At 41.0% G+C, this 16,874-nt stretch overlaps 1 protein-coding gene across 3 annotated transcripts in view; it reads right to left on the reverse strand.

Annotated features, from left to right (window-relative positions):
* Positions 1-16,874, reverse strand: part of kirrel1a (kirre like nephrin family adhesion molecule 1a) — a 33,369-nt gene that overhangs the window by 4,338 nt on the left and 12,157 nt on the right. The window contains exons 2-14 of one of the 3 annotated variants that reach the window (XM_051429059.1): positions 13,294-13,443; positions 8,624-8,773; positions 8,385-8,542; positions 8,120-8,270; positions 7,698-7,803; positions 7,280-7,428; positions 6,960-7,087; positions 5,111-5,237; positions 4,757-4,857; positions 3,021-3,237; positions 2,245-2,349; positions 1,884-2,011; positions 1,485-1,598 (exon numbers count right to left, since the gene is read on the reverse strand). In XM_051429059.1, the coding sequence (XP_051285019.1) occupies positions 1,485-1,598; positions 1,884-2,011; positions 2,245-2,349; positions 3,021-3,237; positions 4,757-4,857; positions 5,111-5,237; positions 6,960-7,087; positions 7,280-7,428; positions 7,698-7,803; positions 8,120-8,270; positions 8,385-8,542; positions 8,624-8,773; positions 13,294-13,443 (1,784 nt within the window). Of the gene's footprint in view, positions 1-1,484; positions 1,599-1,883; positions 2,012-2,241; positions 2,350-3,020; positions 3,238-4,756; positions 4,858-5,110; positions 5,238-6,959; positions 7,088-7,279; positions 7,429-7,697; positions 7,804-8,119; positions 8,271-8,384; positions 8,543-8,623; positions 8,774-13,293; positions 13,444-16,874 lie in introns of all 3 variants that reach the window. The other 2 variants (XM_051429058.1, XM_051429060.1) reach the window with 2 other exon arrangements.

Below are 16,874 nucleotides of genomic sequence, written 5' to 3' on the forward strand. Positions count from 1 at the left end.
GGTCAAGGAAGACCAAAGGAGCTCCAGCAATTATAGAACGGCCAACTACACTGCTTTTGTCTTAAATCTCCTAATCTCATGCAAATCTCCTGCAAACCAGCGCATGAAGTAGACGGTTAACTGTTTTTGTTGATTGGTCCAAATGACAGACTGGCTTGAAATCCTAAAAATGAGTTTGTGTGTTGTTGTTTTTTTTTAACTTACAGCCAACAACATGTTGACCAGAAGAAAAAAAGCAGCTTATACCAAAAAAAGGAACCAACACAAACATAAAATACTGTAGAATGAAGAAAACTAGAGGACAGGAAGAGGTCTGAATGTTCTTGAAGCTTGAGACAGCTGCACTAAGAGGGGATTTTGTACCGATGCGTAGGTGGAATTGTTTTAACTGGACTGGAGTTATATTTGCAAGTTAGAAGTAATAAGTCATATTTGCTGGCTAACAACAGTCAGATAAACAGCAGCCCCTTTGGTTATGCTCTTATACACTGTAAGAAGATAATAGTTGCATTAAAGACCTGGCAGTCAAATGAAGAGGCAACAACTAGTGAAGTCATTTAATGCTACTTTCATCGCCAGTAGGATATTAACAATTCAGCTTTAATACATGAACTGTGGATGTTTAATTAGGTATTTAATGTGTTTATTAAGCTACAGGCACAAAACAAAATGACATTTGAAGAGAACACGTGAGTTAAAGAAGCAAGCTGTTTATAAAGACAACTCTACTGGATACATTTAATATTTAAATCCAAGGAGCTAATAGTTAGAACCTTCTCCAAGCATCCAGTTTGGTATCCGTTTTAGATGGACAGGGGCTTACACCCCATTTGCACCTGGTATTGAAATGTGTATATATATATATATATATATATATATATACATAAAATGAATCAAGTTGTACTGAACTTTCACTTAAGAATCAATTTCTATCAATGCCCCTTGATTACTATAACATTAGTAAAAACACTTTAGATCAATCAATGGTCAGGTGGGATTATGTATTAAAGAATGAGGCTTAATCTATAGTATAAAACCCTCAAAAGATTATATTTATGTAGTTCATCTGATTCTTATTTCTGCCTGGCAGAGGATACTCTCAGTGTCATACTGGGTGACATCACTTCCATCAGAGAAGAAAAGCTGTACATCATTGGATGAAAGTCATCACTCAGAGTCACCATGTCAGTAACGATTAGGATATTTGCAGCCCTTTGAGGTATAATTAGAACGAAACCTTGCTCTGAAACTCCAGAAGACCTCACTCTGACTTTGGTATCATTTTATTATCAATGTTTTGTTGATTTTAACTTCATATTGACTAGATCTGTGTTTGTCTACCTATTTCTGTACCTGTGATTGTAACTTCTCTCAGCACTTTGTAATTTTTGAGTCTTTCAGTAGCAAAAAGGTGAGTTTCTTTAGATTTTAAAGACAATTTGCTGCCTGGTTTGATACGAACAAGGGTTTCTGTGTGAGCTCACCTTTAGGTCATACTCCTGGCGGGTGTCCAGGGTGTCGCTGCGGAGGTCAGACTTGAGCTCTATGTCATCTTTAAAAGGCTGATTGGAGGGAGAGAAGGACACAGAGGGGAGAAACTAAACCGTCAAACAACAAAACAAAACAAAAACAAAAAGGAGGAGAGAAGGTGCCATAACAAAACAGAAGAGGGAAGGAGGCAACAGAGTATGACAGGAGAAGAGAAAACGGAATTCAAAGTGTTAAAAGGAGCAATTACAGGGGAAAAGCACAGAGTTTGTTCTTAGTCAAAAGGTACATTGTGGCGTAGGGAGAGGTTGCTGAGTTAATCTGAGGTTTTTTCTACAACTACAGGCTGTGTAAACAGTGTCCGGCCCAAGCACACATATCCCGCTGCTGCTCACCGAGTACATGGCCTTGACCATGCGCGAAGCCGTGGACACGCTGCCGGAGTCCTCCTCCAAGCTGTGGGTCTCCTTGTTTATCGTCTCCACCTTGATGTCGGGCTTACCCAGAGTGACCCCGCGCCGACCTGGAAGCAAAACACGGCAAGGTTGAATACAGCTGGACACGCGCATCTTGGCCGGCGTGTTTTCATGAGCTGGAGGAGCAAATTCAGGGGAGGGGGGCTACATCCATATGGTGGAGAGAGAAAGCTGTAGGTGTATTTGCTGAAAGTCTGTTTGGTCTAGCGATGAACTTCTACTACGCTAAATGCACATTGGGACTGTATGTGTTGAGCACATGGAGAGTATGACTCACTGCCTTTGCGCTGCCGGTAGAAGATGAGAACGAGGACCAGCAGGAAGATGAACAAGAGGATGGTAGAGCCCACTGTCCCACCAGCTATTATCCCCACTGGGACCTCCTCTGAAATGAGGGGGTGAGGGAGAAAAAGAGAGAGACAGAGAGGGGGTTGGGGGGGATGGATTGAGTTAGGGATGCAAATGTCTGTCTACAGCGACACAATCATGATTTCAATGTTACAAATACACCTTATAAAGCTAAATTATAGAAGCGCTGCCCTATCCAGTTACTGAGAAGCAATCTGAGATGTCTATTTGTCCAAATGAGATTCTGTTGTTGGCTATATATGGATTTGCAGGTCCATTTGAGGTGTAAAATTTAGACTACATTAGATAAATTGTTTCTTTTCTGTGTCCCAAAGTACAAAGCACTGTGTAATGTACTGATAAATGAATATGAATAATGCATTGGATGTCACCTGTTACCTTATAAAGTTAAAATCAACACTGAGAAGAAGGATTCTCAGGTTTGAGAATCTCTCTCCTTTATTTAAATTAATTTAAATGATTGTTTTAAATTTATATTAATTTTCTTGACCTTTTATATTACAGAGTATTTAACGTCAATATCATCATATATCAATACAGAGTTTTTGCACTCCAAAAAAGCCTTCTGACTGTGAAAGAACTGCGGATTTATGATATGTACTGGGGCTGATAAATGATCGGTTAAATTAATATTCTCCTCAAAAGACACTAGAATTACAGATCATTCTTTGAATTTATGAAACACACCAGTCTCCTCTAGTGTGATGATCATGGTGCCCGGGCCAAACGAGTTCCAGGCAGTGCAGTTGTAGGTGGACAGGAAGTCGGACTCCATCACGTTGTTGATGGTGAGGGTGGAGAGGACGCCGCCGCCCTCGGCCGATGGTTTGCTCTGCTCCACCGTATACCTCTCCAGCAGCGTCCCCTTCTCCTTCTCCCATACGTTCTCTTTCCACGCCCACACCTACAGCGAGCACACACACACAAGGGAGGCAATATTAGATTTTTATCATAATTATTGTGTATACATATATAGTTACTAACTGAATACTATGTAACTCCCCATAAAATGACAACACGTATTTACATATTTTACAGTTCAGTTCATGTTTGGATTAAACAAATAATATATATCTAACCTCTAAAGAAGCAGGCTAGCTGTTTCCTGACCTTTCTGGTCTTTGTGCTAAACTAACTAACTGGCCATTGACATAGTTACCGTATTGACATGAGAGCAGTATCAACCTTTTCATTAAAATCTTGGCAAGAAAGAAAATGAATATGCTGAACTCTTGCTTCAAGGACAGCAATAATATCAGTGTATTGCACTGTGTTTTGTGTCCTAAATATAAAAAAAATTATAATTTAAAGAAAACTATGAATTAATTCTATAAAGTTTGGGGTTCCCTATTGGATTTCATGGAAAACCCTTATCCAGTTGCACAAATAGTGTGTAAAAATGTGTATTACTACCATATGTCCACTAGTATTCATGTATTCATTAGTTGATATGTATTTGTGATTCTGAAACATGATACAAATATCAATCAATAAAGGAGAGTGATGTTACTTTCGCTTAAAATGTTCAAATAAAGGTTAAAAAAAATTTATGTGATATTTAGTAGAAAGCTACTCTTGGCCATATACATCTAACTTGATATATATCTATAACTCAAACACATACTGTAGAAAGGCATGACAGAAATAGACTACATAAATTTACACACTCACATGTAAAGGCACACACTGCATGACTAGCAACAGTTTGTATGTTTCTGCAGACTAAAGTGGAGGTAGGTGACTGAGCTGGCGAGAATCTTGCACATTCTCTAACTTTAAAGCCACTAAAAGCAACTGTATTATTCAGCATTGAAGTACTGTACTAAGGGGAGTTAATTATGCATAAGCCCACATGTTCCCATAATCTGCCCACTTATTCCAGAGGAGGATAATCTCCTGGCTGTGTCGTTTACTGGGACAACTGTTCCTCTCCAGTCCTTTATATTTTATAAATCTTTTTCTGTCCCAACCTCCGCCACTTGCATTAGGAGCGCGCACTGCGAGTCAGGATGGATCAGTCGCCGAGGAACTGCTACTACTGCGTCTCCGTGATACAGTCGAGTGGAGAAAGCATGCAGGCTGATTTCTGACGCAGGAGCTAAAAGCGGACCGGCTTAGTGTTAGTGTTGGTTTGTTTATGTGATGGGATGGAGGAAAATTCTGGGAGAGTTTAAGGGTGAGTCACCACTCAAAAAGAAAAGGGGACACTGCCTAAAAGCATTTACCGTGCAGGAGAGGAGCTTTTAGGCACAGGAAGGTACAGTAACAGTAAAATCTCTGTCAGACAAAAAAGTACAACCATGTGCTCTTTGTGACCAAAGCTTTTCCTTGTTTGGCTTTTCTATATCTTAATAATAGATCTGGGCTAACATTTTAACATGTCATTGAGTGTGTCATTCCCTTTTTCTTTTCTTTTGACTTACAATCTTATCTGGAGGAGGTGTACTGGCTATGTAGCATTTCACCTCTCCTCTCTCCCCTCTCACTGCATACTGGACTGGGTCACTGGAGATTATGGGAGGACCTGCATTGGCCAAAAATGAGAGGATATGTGAGTGTGTGTGAAAGAGAGAAATGAAAGAAATGACACTTAAAATACCACAAACATCATATTCAACCCTGGTGTTGACATTGACCTTACTAGGCCTGTTCAAGAGGAATTGTAACACTTTGGACGTACAACATTTTTTCCAATTACTGACAAGCTGACCTTTTAGAAAGTACAAGTTATTCAACTACAAGCAGTGATACATTAAATTGTGTGGATGTTTTCTGACCGTTGACGGTGAGTGTGACCTCAGTCTCTCCTACTCCAATCCGTGGGACGATGGCCTTACATACATACTGGCCAGCATCCGCTTGGCTCACTGACTTCAGATACAGCTGGTTGCTGTTACTCAGAACCTGTGGGGGAGTGAAAAAAAAGGACACAAATATAAACAAGGCAAATCTGCTAAACAGCAGGAGGGGATAAACAAAATAAAAGCCCACATGTGCATAAGTAGAGGAGAGGCTAATGTACTCTTGTACCTCCACCTGTATACATTATTATTTTAATAGATCATGTTGTGTATTTGCATGTCTGGCCTTATTTGAGTATATGTGTTCTACTCCTCTGACCTTAACTGGCTAACAATGCAAACTTGCACATCTGTTTTTAACCCATCACAAAGGTTTTGCAGTTGCCTAGCAACCACATCCATTGGAAAATTAGCTGTGTGCAAATTATGACTAAATATGTAACCACCTAGAGAGAGAGAAATACCTGAGCAAGACTAATTATATGGTCTTGAATAGTTTGCTGTGGCAGATTTCATGAACGTGAACATGCTGTTTGCTCGCCAAACAGTTAGAGGTCAAAGCAAAGTTTACTTGCACCTATTCGCCACATCTTTAGCTACACAGTGGATCTTAAAAAACAAAACAGGTTAACTTAAGCAGGCTTGTGTCTCAATTTTTTTTTCTACAAAGCTCAAATTAAATTGAACTAAAAGATATTAATAGGGCATCCTTTGACATTTGGCAATTTGACATTGTAGGAAATACGCTTATTTTGAGAATATTGATACCACTCTCATTCTCATATACAGTAAATATAAAAATTGAGCTAGCAGACAATTAGCATGGCCTAGCATAAAGACTGGAAACAGCTCTGAACAATGGTAACAAAATCTACCTACCAACTACATATACAGACAATATACAATATAATTGCCTATAGCGATAAAAACATTGTGGTGTATTTCAATCATTGTGATAATTGTGAATCAGGACAATCATAAATATCCTCAGATAGCTCGACTTGAAACACCTGTTTAGCTCATCATCATACAGTCCTATATTAAGATGCATTTTGAACAAGGCGACCGAGGGGAGCCCACATCTTGCCAATAATTCCAAAATCCTAAGCATGTAACCGTGGCTGAAGGCTCGGCTTCGTTGTACAAAACAGTTAAACCAGATGTGTAGAAATAGTATAGAATTCCAAAATGAAGAACAGGGAGCGGAGGTGCCTATCTGTGATGCAATTAATATATGTTTCTTAACAATATCTAAGGTAAAGTATATTTTCACGAATACTGTGATAATACTGTGTATCGCAATTATTGTGTGAAGCCACAACGTGTCATTTCTATACTTCAAGTGAGATATAACATGTTCATTTTAGTGAACTTTAAAGTTGCCAGTAGGCAGATTTTATTACCTCTGAACAGAGCCAGGCTAGCGCTTCCCTTGTTTTTAGTCTTTGTGCTAAGTTAGATAGTGAGAGTGGTATCAATCTTCTCATCTCATATGAATTTTATTTTTATTATAAATACCAAATGCAATTGGCTTTTCAAAGCCACAGTTGTTCAAGATCTGAAATATGGCTGCTGGACATTGTATTGTCCTCTGTTTCTATTTAGGAGGACTATATGTCTACAGCACAGTCATTGATTTTATTGAATGCAATCCAACCTTAAGAATATCAGGGAAAAGAAAAATACATCCAGGTGTACAGACAGGATAATGCCCTTGAATGAAGGCTGCTTTTGTAAACACTGGAGGAGAAAGCGTGAACTATAAAAGTAGTGTGAACACAAGAACAGAGAAGTAAGGAGCGAGTGTGGGCTCTCAGTTTCTTACCATGTTCGAACCCTTTTTGAACCAGGTGAGTGTGAGCGGAGGGTTTCCAGCCCATTTGCAGTTGAGGGTGACATCAGAGTCAACATCTACTGTTTTTGGCTGCGGCTCCACCAACAGAATTGGACCAACTGGAGACACAGAAACAGAGAGAGAGACATTCTTTGTTGTGCTTGAGTAATAATACAGTAGGACTAAAGGCGAGAAGCTGCTCAGAGGAAAAACACAACAATGGTGTGTTTTATCCCTCTGACTCGAGGCTGTAGTGAGTGAAGTGGGCCGCAAGCAATTGAACAAGGTGAGATGAGTGTTGTGTGACTCACAGTGAACGTCCACCAAGATGCTGACGTTGGTCTTTCCCACAGCGTTGAAAACCAGACAGGAGACAGGCTCGGTGAAGAAGGAGTGGTCGGCCTTGGTGGTGAACACACTCTCCCTGGCTCCCTGCAGCACCACGCCCCCCTTAGCCCACCTGGGGTTAAAACGCAGTGTCATATACGGTGAAAGAATACATGCACACACCCTGGAACTATGTAACACGAATGGGAACCATAAATATGAAACTGATTGTTTTTCTGATCTGCTCTAAATAGATTTACATGTATTACATTTTTTTTATGTCAACTTTGGAATTTTCAACAAAAATCATACAAGACAAAAAGAAGTACTACATTTCTGTCATACAATCTAACTGCTACTTTAGCAGGCCCAGTGAAAGTGAGAATGTATATGCATTCAGACCTGTAGCCCATAATAGGAGGGTTGGCGTGAGCCTGGCAGGTGAAGGTGACTCTGTCCCCCTCCAGGACAGAGCGAGGCTCAATGGACAAGGTCACTGTCGGTGTGTCTGGAGAGAGAGAGAGAGGCAGAGAGACTCATGTAACAACACCCTTACTACATCTAATATATGCAGCAATCTGGAGGTTGGATGCAAAATGGCTTCCATGCATGACTTAATGATATATAAAACATTTAGCTGCTGGCGGGTGTTTAATGTTTCAAAATATGACACCATGTTGCTTTTTATATATTGTATAAAAAGTCTAATTATAGATTGTGATAAAAATGACTAATGTAATGGTAATGTAATATATCACATGACGAAACAATGGTACTTCTTGAGTTAAAATCAGCTTCTGTCTCAACATTAGTGAATTGCTTACGGTGTACGTTGAGGGTGACAGTTGTGCTTTTGCCGGTGGGAACAGCCAGGTTGGTGGCCACACAGCTGTAGTTCCTCCCAGTGTCGCTGTCGACAGGCTGGACTGGCAGGTAGCTACGTGTGGTCACCCTCTTCCTGTCTGGAAGCACCTCCTGATGATGGACAGCAGAGGGACGTTGATGAAACAACACAGATAAAAAAAACAACAACTGTAAAAAGACTTCATGGATGTGTGTGTTTTAGTGAATGCGGTCTCTTAGACTCACAGTGGTACTGGCAGCACCCTCCACAGGCAGACCATCTTTAAGCCACTCGATCATAGAAGGCGGCTTAGCCCCTCGAGACACGCAGCTCAGGTTGTAGGACTCCCCCGCATTCAGCAACACCTCCGGACCCCCATCAATCACCGGGTCATCTGGGGGGACTGGAGCGGGAGAGGAAAGTGTTAGAAACACACAACATCTCACATACATTCTAAGAAATATGCACTGGCAAACTAACGTACTGAGGACGGTGAGTTTGGCCCTCCTGGACCTCAGGGCGGCATCAGGGGCCTGGCACTCGTACAGGGAGTCGTCAGATAGATCCGCTGACTGGATCTCAAGGTTGTACTGACCCAACTCCTGCACACGCAGCACGCGGTACCTGGGCCAGGCTGGGACACACAGACATACATAGTAAAGTAGGAGTCAAAGATGGACTGGAGGGGTCCAGTCATATTAAACCATATCTACAAATACTCTTCTCGGAACAATTATATGTGTCTGATATGTCTTTTCTGTAAACAAAAGTATAATTTACACATCAAAATCCTTTGATTCTCAGTGTATGTGCACTGGCGACCTCAGTTTAAACATCACAAACTAATTACCAAACTATCACAAATCATGCTTGTAGGCCACGTCCCTTAAAATCTGACTTTGAATGAACACTTTCCACTTTCAGCAGATGAATGTGAGAACATACTTCTAGTGTCAACCTCTGCTCATACATCATTCTGCACAGTGAAGCTCAAACATCCAACTGTAGGTACAAAAGGAAAAATATATTTTTGAGCGGAGGGAGACTTTAAATAATCATGATAACTTTTCAGGGACAAACATAAGCTAGACTTCTACCTTCATGATGAATTTTATATCTGATTTGGGTGGCTTTTTATATCTGTTTAAAGTTTAAAGACATACACTATCTGAAAGCAATATAAGCTGGCACGAACGTCAAAAAGAGGAACAAAAATGAGATACATTCCACTTTTTGAACCTTTTTCTTCTGTTCACGTTGAACACATATTGCTTCTAGCTTCACATTTCTTCACATTTTAGCTAAATTAAAACATCTAAAATGTTGATCTGGATATTTTCCTTTTTCCTTTTGTTCTTGTTGTCCTCTGTGCTAAATCTGGCTGAATGTCACTATATCTTTAATATTTGACTATTCAAATACAAACTGCTAATTCGTCACGTCTCAGGATCCCCACATACCCATGTGGTCTGTATCAGAATTTGGAAAAATGCAACACTACACAGCTTGTTCCAGTTCATTCATGCTGATAAGAAAACATCAGATCCAGGCCATACTGTACATAAATAAAAAAACAGACTTTTTCTTCATCAAGCTTAATGACACCAGAGAGATGCAAGGCCACATGATGCGATAGATGTGCACAAACACCAACGCATGACCAAACATACACATTCACACACTTTTGCCTGATGCGCTCACAATTACTCACACGCAACACAGCCTCTTCCCCTTCCCCCATCCGCCACACAGCCCAGCTGTGTCACTGCTGTACATTCTCACCATTAGGTGGCACCCATGCTCTCTCTCACCGGCAGGGGGGAAAAGATGAATGCATTATGACAGCAACGTTTTAGAGGACTCAAATCGACTCCAGTCCATGGTGCAGAATTCATGTTTGCTGCCCAGACGTAGATTGCATGTGAAATTCTCTGTGCCCTTTCCATGCGCAGGCACCCAACTCAGCTTTGCTGCTCGCCTAACCTTGTGTGTCCTTGTTTCTGCATGCACGTGCGTGAGTGTGCCTTGTATATACGTGCATTTGCATGTGAAATGTCGAGAGCGAGAAAGCGTATGAAAAGCCCAGAGAACGAGGCAGGGGGAGAAGAGGGACAGAGCCTCATACACAAATGCACACACACACACACACACACCCACTGAGTGTATGTGTGCATGAAGCGGCCAGTGTTCATTCATATGTTTTTATTTAAAAGCTTTGGCTTGAAGCACTGGACCATTACAGTAACAATATGATTAAAATAAAGCGAGGGAGAAAGGGGAGGGGGAGACAGAAAGAATGGAGAAGGGACAGACGAGGACGGAGAGGAGCAGAGAAAGAAAGGGTTGAAAGAAAAGAGGATGAACTGAGTGTGTCGAAGCAAGGTGAAGGTAAGGAGAGAGAAAGAGCGACAAGGTAGATGAGTTAAAGGAAGAATAGGAGAGAGGGCTCAGCACAGCAGGCAGAGGCAGCTGAAAGAAGGAGAACAAGAGGGAGAGAAAGGAACAAGGGAGCTTAGATGAGGAGGTCGCGAAGGAATAGCATAACAGACAGATGACAGGAGAAGAGAGGAGAGGTGAGGAGAGGTAAGGAGAGGGGAGGAGATGAGAGGAGAGGTGAGGAGAGGAGAGGAAAGGAAAGGAGAAGGGAGGAGAAGAGAGGGGAGGAGAGGAAAGGAGAGGGGAGGTCAATTACAAAGGCCAAATAACAAAAAAATGAATCCAAAATCATAGCATACAGAACATGTGAAGGGAAAACAGAAGAAAAAGAAAGGTAACCAAATCAATTTTTTTTAAACAGAATAGTAAAGCACAAAGTCTGGGGGAAACAACAGCAACATCAACAAAAACAAGGCAACAACATGTCACAAATGATGCAGTCTCCCTCTGGACCAATCAGTTAAAAATATTCCCCACTTGTTTTGACCAGTAATTGCACAGCCCCCTTTGGGCTAATCAGTGCAATTCTGAAAATGCTGCAACACAGCAACGACATGCATCATTCCCCCACGTTTTGTCAAAGTTGAACAAGCTGAGTCTTAAACTGTTGTTGTTGACAGGCGGACAAGCAGGAGACTTAATAAATCAAACTGGAAATCAAAAAAAGTTCTAGGAGAAAGACTGGAGCGAACAGTAAGGGCAAAGAGCTGCACAGTAGAATGAGGGCTATATATTTGTTGATGAATAGGCCTGAATCAATGAAAATCAGATATTAGCCAGTCAGTGTCACCCACTGCTCATGTGACAGAGGTGATGATGTGATGCTCCTCAACCAAGTTGAAGGGTGGGAGTAAAATGTGCCCGAGGGAGCTTAGAATTTCCCATCAAACAGTGGATGATATGTAAAGAAGGTGGCCAAAGTCAGCCTACGTAAGTGCACAGTTTGTCACAACGTGGTGTGACGGGGATAGCTGCTGTGGTAGTCTGGCTGTGTTTAGCATAACAGTAGCCTCCTAACATCTCCTGTCCAAAACTGCTCTGCTGGCTCAGTCCAACTGTAAGTCAAACATTCAGCAGCAAAAACATTTCGTCAGCATACATTAGCCAACACAGCTACACACACGCAATGTCATACAGCGTGTATCATTCAAAGTGCTGGGAAAGAGCTGTGCTTTGTTAGCATTTGGGAAAAATTCCACATCAGTAATACATGAAACAGCACAGCTAGTCCGGTCTAAATATATTTTGCGAAAGATATTTTTGTCACAGGTCAAATATTGGCAAGTGTAACTGTAAAACCTAGCATGACCACAATGCTGAGGCAAGAGGGAACTGGTCATTGAAAATGTAACTGATTGCCTTATATAGATGGATTGGTTCCAGTTCCAGCTTCCATTTTGACAATTTCACCTCCCTGTCTGTACTCAGTTATACTTTTATAGCCTAAACCAGTGGTTCCCCCAACACAACCTTCTCAGATGAGCTTGTGTGCCCCACCATCGTCACCACCAAATGGGTTTGAATAGATTTTAAACTGGGTGTTATTTATTTAACACTATTTTTCAGTAGGTTTGTGCTCATTTATCCATTCACCATTTGGCTAATTCAAATTCTTCGCTCTCTTGCTAACTAACTTTCACGTACTCTACAGCACATAGGCTAGTGTCAGGGTTTTCTAAGCCGTCAGTTTATCACAGCTGGAAGTTTAACAGTTATTGTGACATTAATTATACAGCTGCTGTTTAGCTCAAAGCACTGCTGTGCCCAAGTACAGCAAAGCCTCTTATGCTTTCATATTATGTGAGCTAGTCCATAATATATACTCATACACCCTGGTAACACAATGCAACGATTAGTTGACAAGTCAAATTACAGAAAAACAATCTGCAACTATTTTGATAATTGATAAATCGTTTTCATGTAAAAATGGCAGAAAATGCCATTTACAGCCTCAAAAATATGGAGATTTTCTGCTATTCTCTTTTTTATATATTATGAAACCGAATAACTGACAAAACAAGACATTTATAGACATCACCTTGGACTAAGAAACTGGGATTTTCTTGGAATTTATAGACCAAATACTGGGCAGATTAATCGATAAAGAAAATAATTGTTAGTTGCATCCCTACTGGTATCTGCAGATAGATGGGATACAAGTACCCCTGGTTGGAATTCACTGCAGTATTGTTGGCATACATGCTACAACTTGCATGCTTGTGCATTTTTAGATTTTTGTCGGAGGTTAGAGTAAACTTCACGTCATTTCCAAGATCTCCTTCAAAGTCAAAATATCAAATTTCATGCAAAGTTGGTAAATGTTATGTGTGGCACCTTGGTGGCCTCCACAGAGTTTCAGTTTGAGCTACAGAGCAAAGCACAGCTTTGACCCTCTGCACTGCAAATGTTGCAGATGCCACTGTAAGCATAAAATAGGCTTTAAACATTAAACACGTCTCCCCTCTGCACTCTGAGAAGCGGTACAAGAAGTAAAACGAGTAAATGGTAAGCCATCTTTGCAATTGTGGTGTTAAGAGTAACAGAAAGAACTCAAGACATTCACAAAATCCTCTGTCTCTATAGCGTTAAACATGCAGCATAGCATTTTGCCTATCAGCAGCTCCAATCCAAAAGTATCAGAATCAGCTTTGAGAAACCGATCTTAGTCACATGCTGAACAGAGTGAAGGAGGCCTGAAGAGGCTGTATGATGTCTCACCCCGGAGGTCCTCTCCGATGCCCAGAGCCAGGCCATCTTTGGTCCACTGAACAATGCCTGAGTAGTTGAAGACAACGCAGGACAGGATCACCCTCTGGCCCCGCACCACCGACTGGTCTGCCGGCTCCTGAGAGAACCTCGCTGTCCACGCTGGAGAGACAGATAGAGAATGGGAATTGGGAGAAAAAGAGGGATAAGTTAGGGACTTTCTCACTGTGTACATACTACAGGCAAGCTACTGTAAATTCACCCCGACCACAGATATAACATATTATTGTTTCCGTGGTTTTATGGTTAATTGATTGAAAACTGCATTCCCCCAGCAGAAATGGAATGCCACGATTGCCATCTTTGATCACTCACTGGCTTGCGGCCATTGAGCGAGCGCCGGCACGGAGTAAAGAGCGGCATGGAAAGACCGAGGTGTCAAAGAAGCGGGAAATCAGAACAGATTTAAAGAAGAAGAAAGAGAGAGAAAGAATACAAAGAGGTGGTTAACGCTGACTCAGGAGAGAAGAACTGTGAGATCAAACAGGCAACTTCAGCCATAGGGTCTCTCACACGGCGTTTCTTCTCGCTCCTGACTTTTATTTCTCCACAACTCTCCGTCCCTCCCTCTCGTCTCACTCTCTGTTTCCCCTTTCTTCATTCCTCCCTATGAGTCATCTCCCAGGCTTCCACTCCCCAACCAAAACTACAGTGGCTGTCATTGTCTTCCAGACTCTCTCTCTCTCCAGTCTGTAGTCCACTACCACAGCAGATAGACCAGCGCCGCGCTGGCCCACCGACCAACTGTCTAATATGAGGGGAAAACAAGAAAAAAGCCTCTGCTATTGTTCCACGCTGTATGATGACAAGTTGTAATTAGCTGTCCCTTGAAGACATGACACCCGCACAATAGAGGAGAGGCAATCACCGTGGAGGATTTGCATCACGCTTGAAATTTTTATTCCTCCCGTTCTATCTCTCGCTTTCATTTTTCTCCCCACTCCCACTTATTTCGAAGAATCTCGTACAGTAGATCATTAACCCAATGCTGCATTGTACACCCCCTCAACCCTCCTCCCCTCCACCTCTGCCATTACCTCTCTCCTTCTATTCTCTCTCTATAATGTTGTATGTCCTTTACCCAAATTGCTTTGCTTCACTCTCTGCTTTTCCCTCTATATGTATGCATCCCCACTCGCCTCCTTTACTCTGTACATCTATAATGCTGTATATGAATGTCCTTTTGCTTGCACTGATTTTCCTCTACCTCTCCTCCTCTACAGTATGTATGCGAATCCTTCTTTCTATATACATATATAATGCTGTATATGTCCTTTTACCCATAATGCTTTCTATTTTTGTGTTCCTCCTCCTCGCTGGTTGGAAGGGGGTTAGAGGCGGACTGTCACAACTCATTTATCACATTAAATATCAGCCCTCCAGCACTTTCTCCCTCTCTTTCTCATTCCCCCGTTCACCCATCTCTCTCTTCTCTCACTTTTTTCCCTCACTCCCTTTTCTTCACCTCCTACCATTTACATCTCTCCTTCTCACTTGTCCTCTCCACTTTTTTATCACTTCCCCCCCTTCTCTCATTCCCTCACACTTCTCCCTCTGAGCCCTCCAGCACTTTTCTGAAGGTTCCCATCTCTCACTTTTTTAACAACTGCCATATGCCTCTGCACCCCACCTCCCGCCTCCCTATCATGACCCTCAGTCCCTATCTCTCACGTTTCCCCTCCCTTTCATACACAGACATGCACTCTCCCCCGATCATGTCAGATTTGGTGTGATTTGCAGAGGTACAATATGCCCGATATTACAAAAGAACCCAGTCATGCAAAAAGATTTCCTTACCAATCACAACAATGGCTTCTGACAGTGTAGCACATTAATATTCTGAAGATAAAGGAGATATGCAAGGATACACGATACACAGGAATCAGATGAAGATGGAGCTTTGCAGAATGCATACCTAGAATAATTTAGCACTGAACTGAAAAAATAATAGCGGTCCCTAATTTGCTCCCTGAGGAACACTCAAATTAACTGGATTAATGAATTAAGATAAACAAAGAAAACAACGTAGCAACAATGACTGGCTATGAGAAGTTGGAAAGTAAAATCATGTCATATATGTCACAAAGCTTTTAACATTATGAAAAGGCACCACCAGAAGGCATGTTTTCACCAGCCAGCAACCACTGTAGGGCAACGTTAAAGTCAGTGCAGAAGTACCATAGTTACTTTCTTTGAATGGCTACTACATGCTGGCTTTAAGAACACTATGACTGTGAGTATATTTCTTACATAAGGAAGACATTAAGGCTTAAAGGACCTGAAAACGTATTCTTTCAATCATCCTCTTACTTTGAGTGATGGGGTCCTACATGAACACACAATGCGCTGCCAAAGTTAGAACAATTTTTGGTTATTTTTTCTCTGTGCTCTTCTAAGTGGGCCATGTTCAGTTGGGAAAAGCTGATGTCACATACTTCAGCGTGCCAATCAGGATTTGGCAATATCAGATGAACCAGATTAAGTTTTGTTGTTCACTTCTTGATAAATAATACTTAGAATATAATATAATAATATATTAGTGTTATAACTAATACTAATATATTATATAATAATATAATTTATATAATACAGTCAAAATATGTTGTCTTCTTGTTCCTACAGTGTGATGTTTGAATGATGTACAGAGTTTGACACAACAAGGAAGTTTTCACATTCATCTGCTGTGGAAAGTTTCTCTGTGCTCATTGAAAATCTGATTTTAAGGAGCGGGGCATATGAGCATGGAAGTCAACTTCTACAATTGAGATATAGAAACTTTGAAGCCACCAGTACCCATACACTGAGAATGGACTTTACAGTGAAGTAGGAGGCATCTTGTGTCCAGCTTTAGAAATAAACAAAATTTGCATATTCATAGGTTCTGGAAGTTTTAATGAGGTAGAAGGAGTAGATGCATTTTTAAGGATTTTAATGTGGAAATTACACTGTTGTTGTGGAAAAAACATATCAGACACATATTATTTTTCCAAGCAGACCATTTGTATTATATCTTAATAGATGACTGGAGGGGATCTTTCAGGAAGATTTTTTCTGAACTTGAAATTTCATTGTTGCTCATTTAGTAATGAATATCTAACGTTATTGAGAAACACTTTTCAAACCAAGCGTTCAGGGGCTCTCCGGAGGGCTGTGTTTGAATTCGGTCAGGGCTCAGCTATTCTTGATGCCTCTCGCTTGCCCCTGTTCAGTGGGTCCAAACTTATATTTTCTGGGTTCAGGCAAAGTCAGCAGACGGAGCCCAAGGTGATGTCTTAAATTGTCTTATTTTTTTTATAACCAACAATCCAAAACCCCAATATATTTAATTTAACTTAATCTAATTTAAGTTTTGCTAGGAAAATTACAAAAACAATTAATGGATTTATGGATTATCAAAATAGTTGGCAATTACTATTACATATTATGTCAACAAAACAATCTGAACAACTAATCATTTCATAATTTGTATTCTTTTAAGACTTAAGCCTTTTTTGGCCACTTGAAATGGGGAACCCATCAACAAACAGCTGCAT

The sequence above is a fragment of the Dicentrarchus labrax genome, unplaced genomic scaffold (genome assembly GCF_905237075.1).
Source record: "Dicentrarchus labrax unplaced genomic scaffold, dlabrax2021, whole genome shotgun sequence".
NCBI lineage: Eukaryota > Metazoa > Chordata > Actinopteri > Moronidae > Dicentrarchus > Dicentrarchus labrax.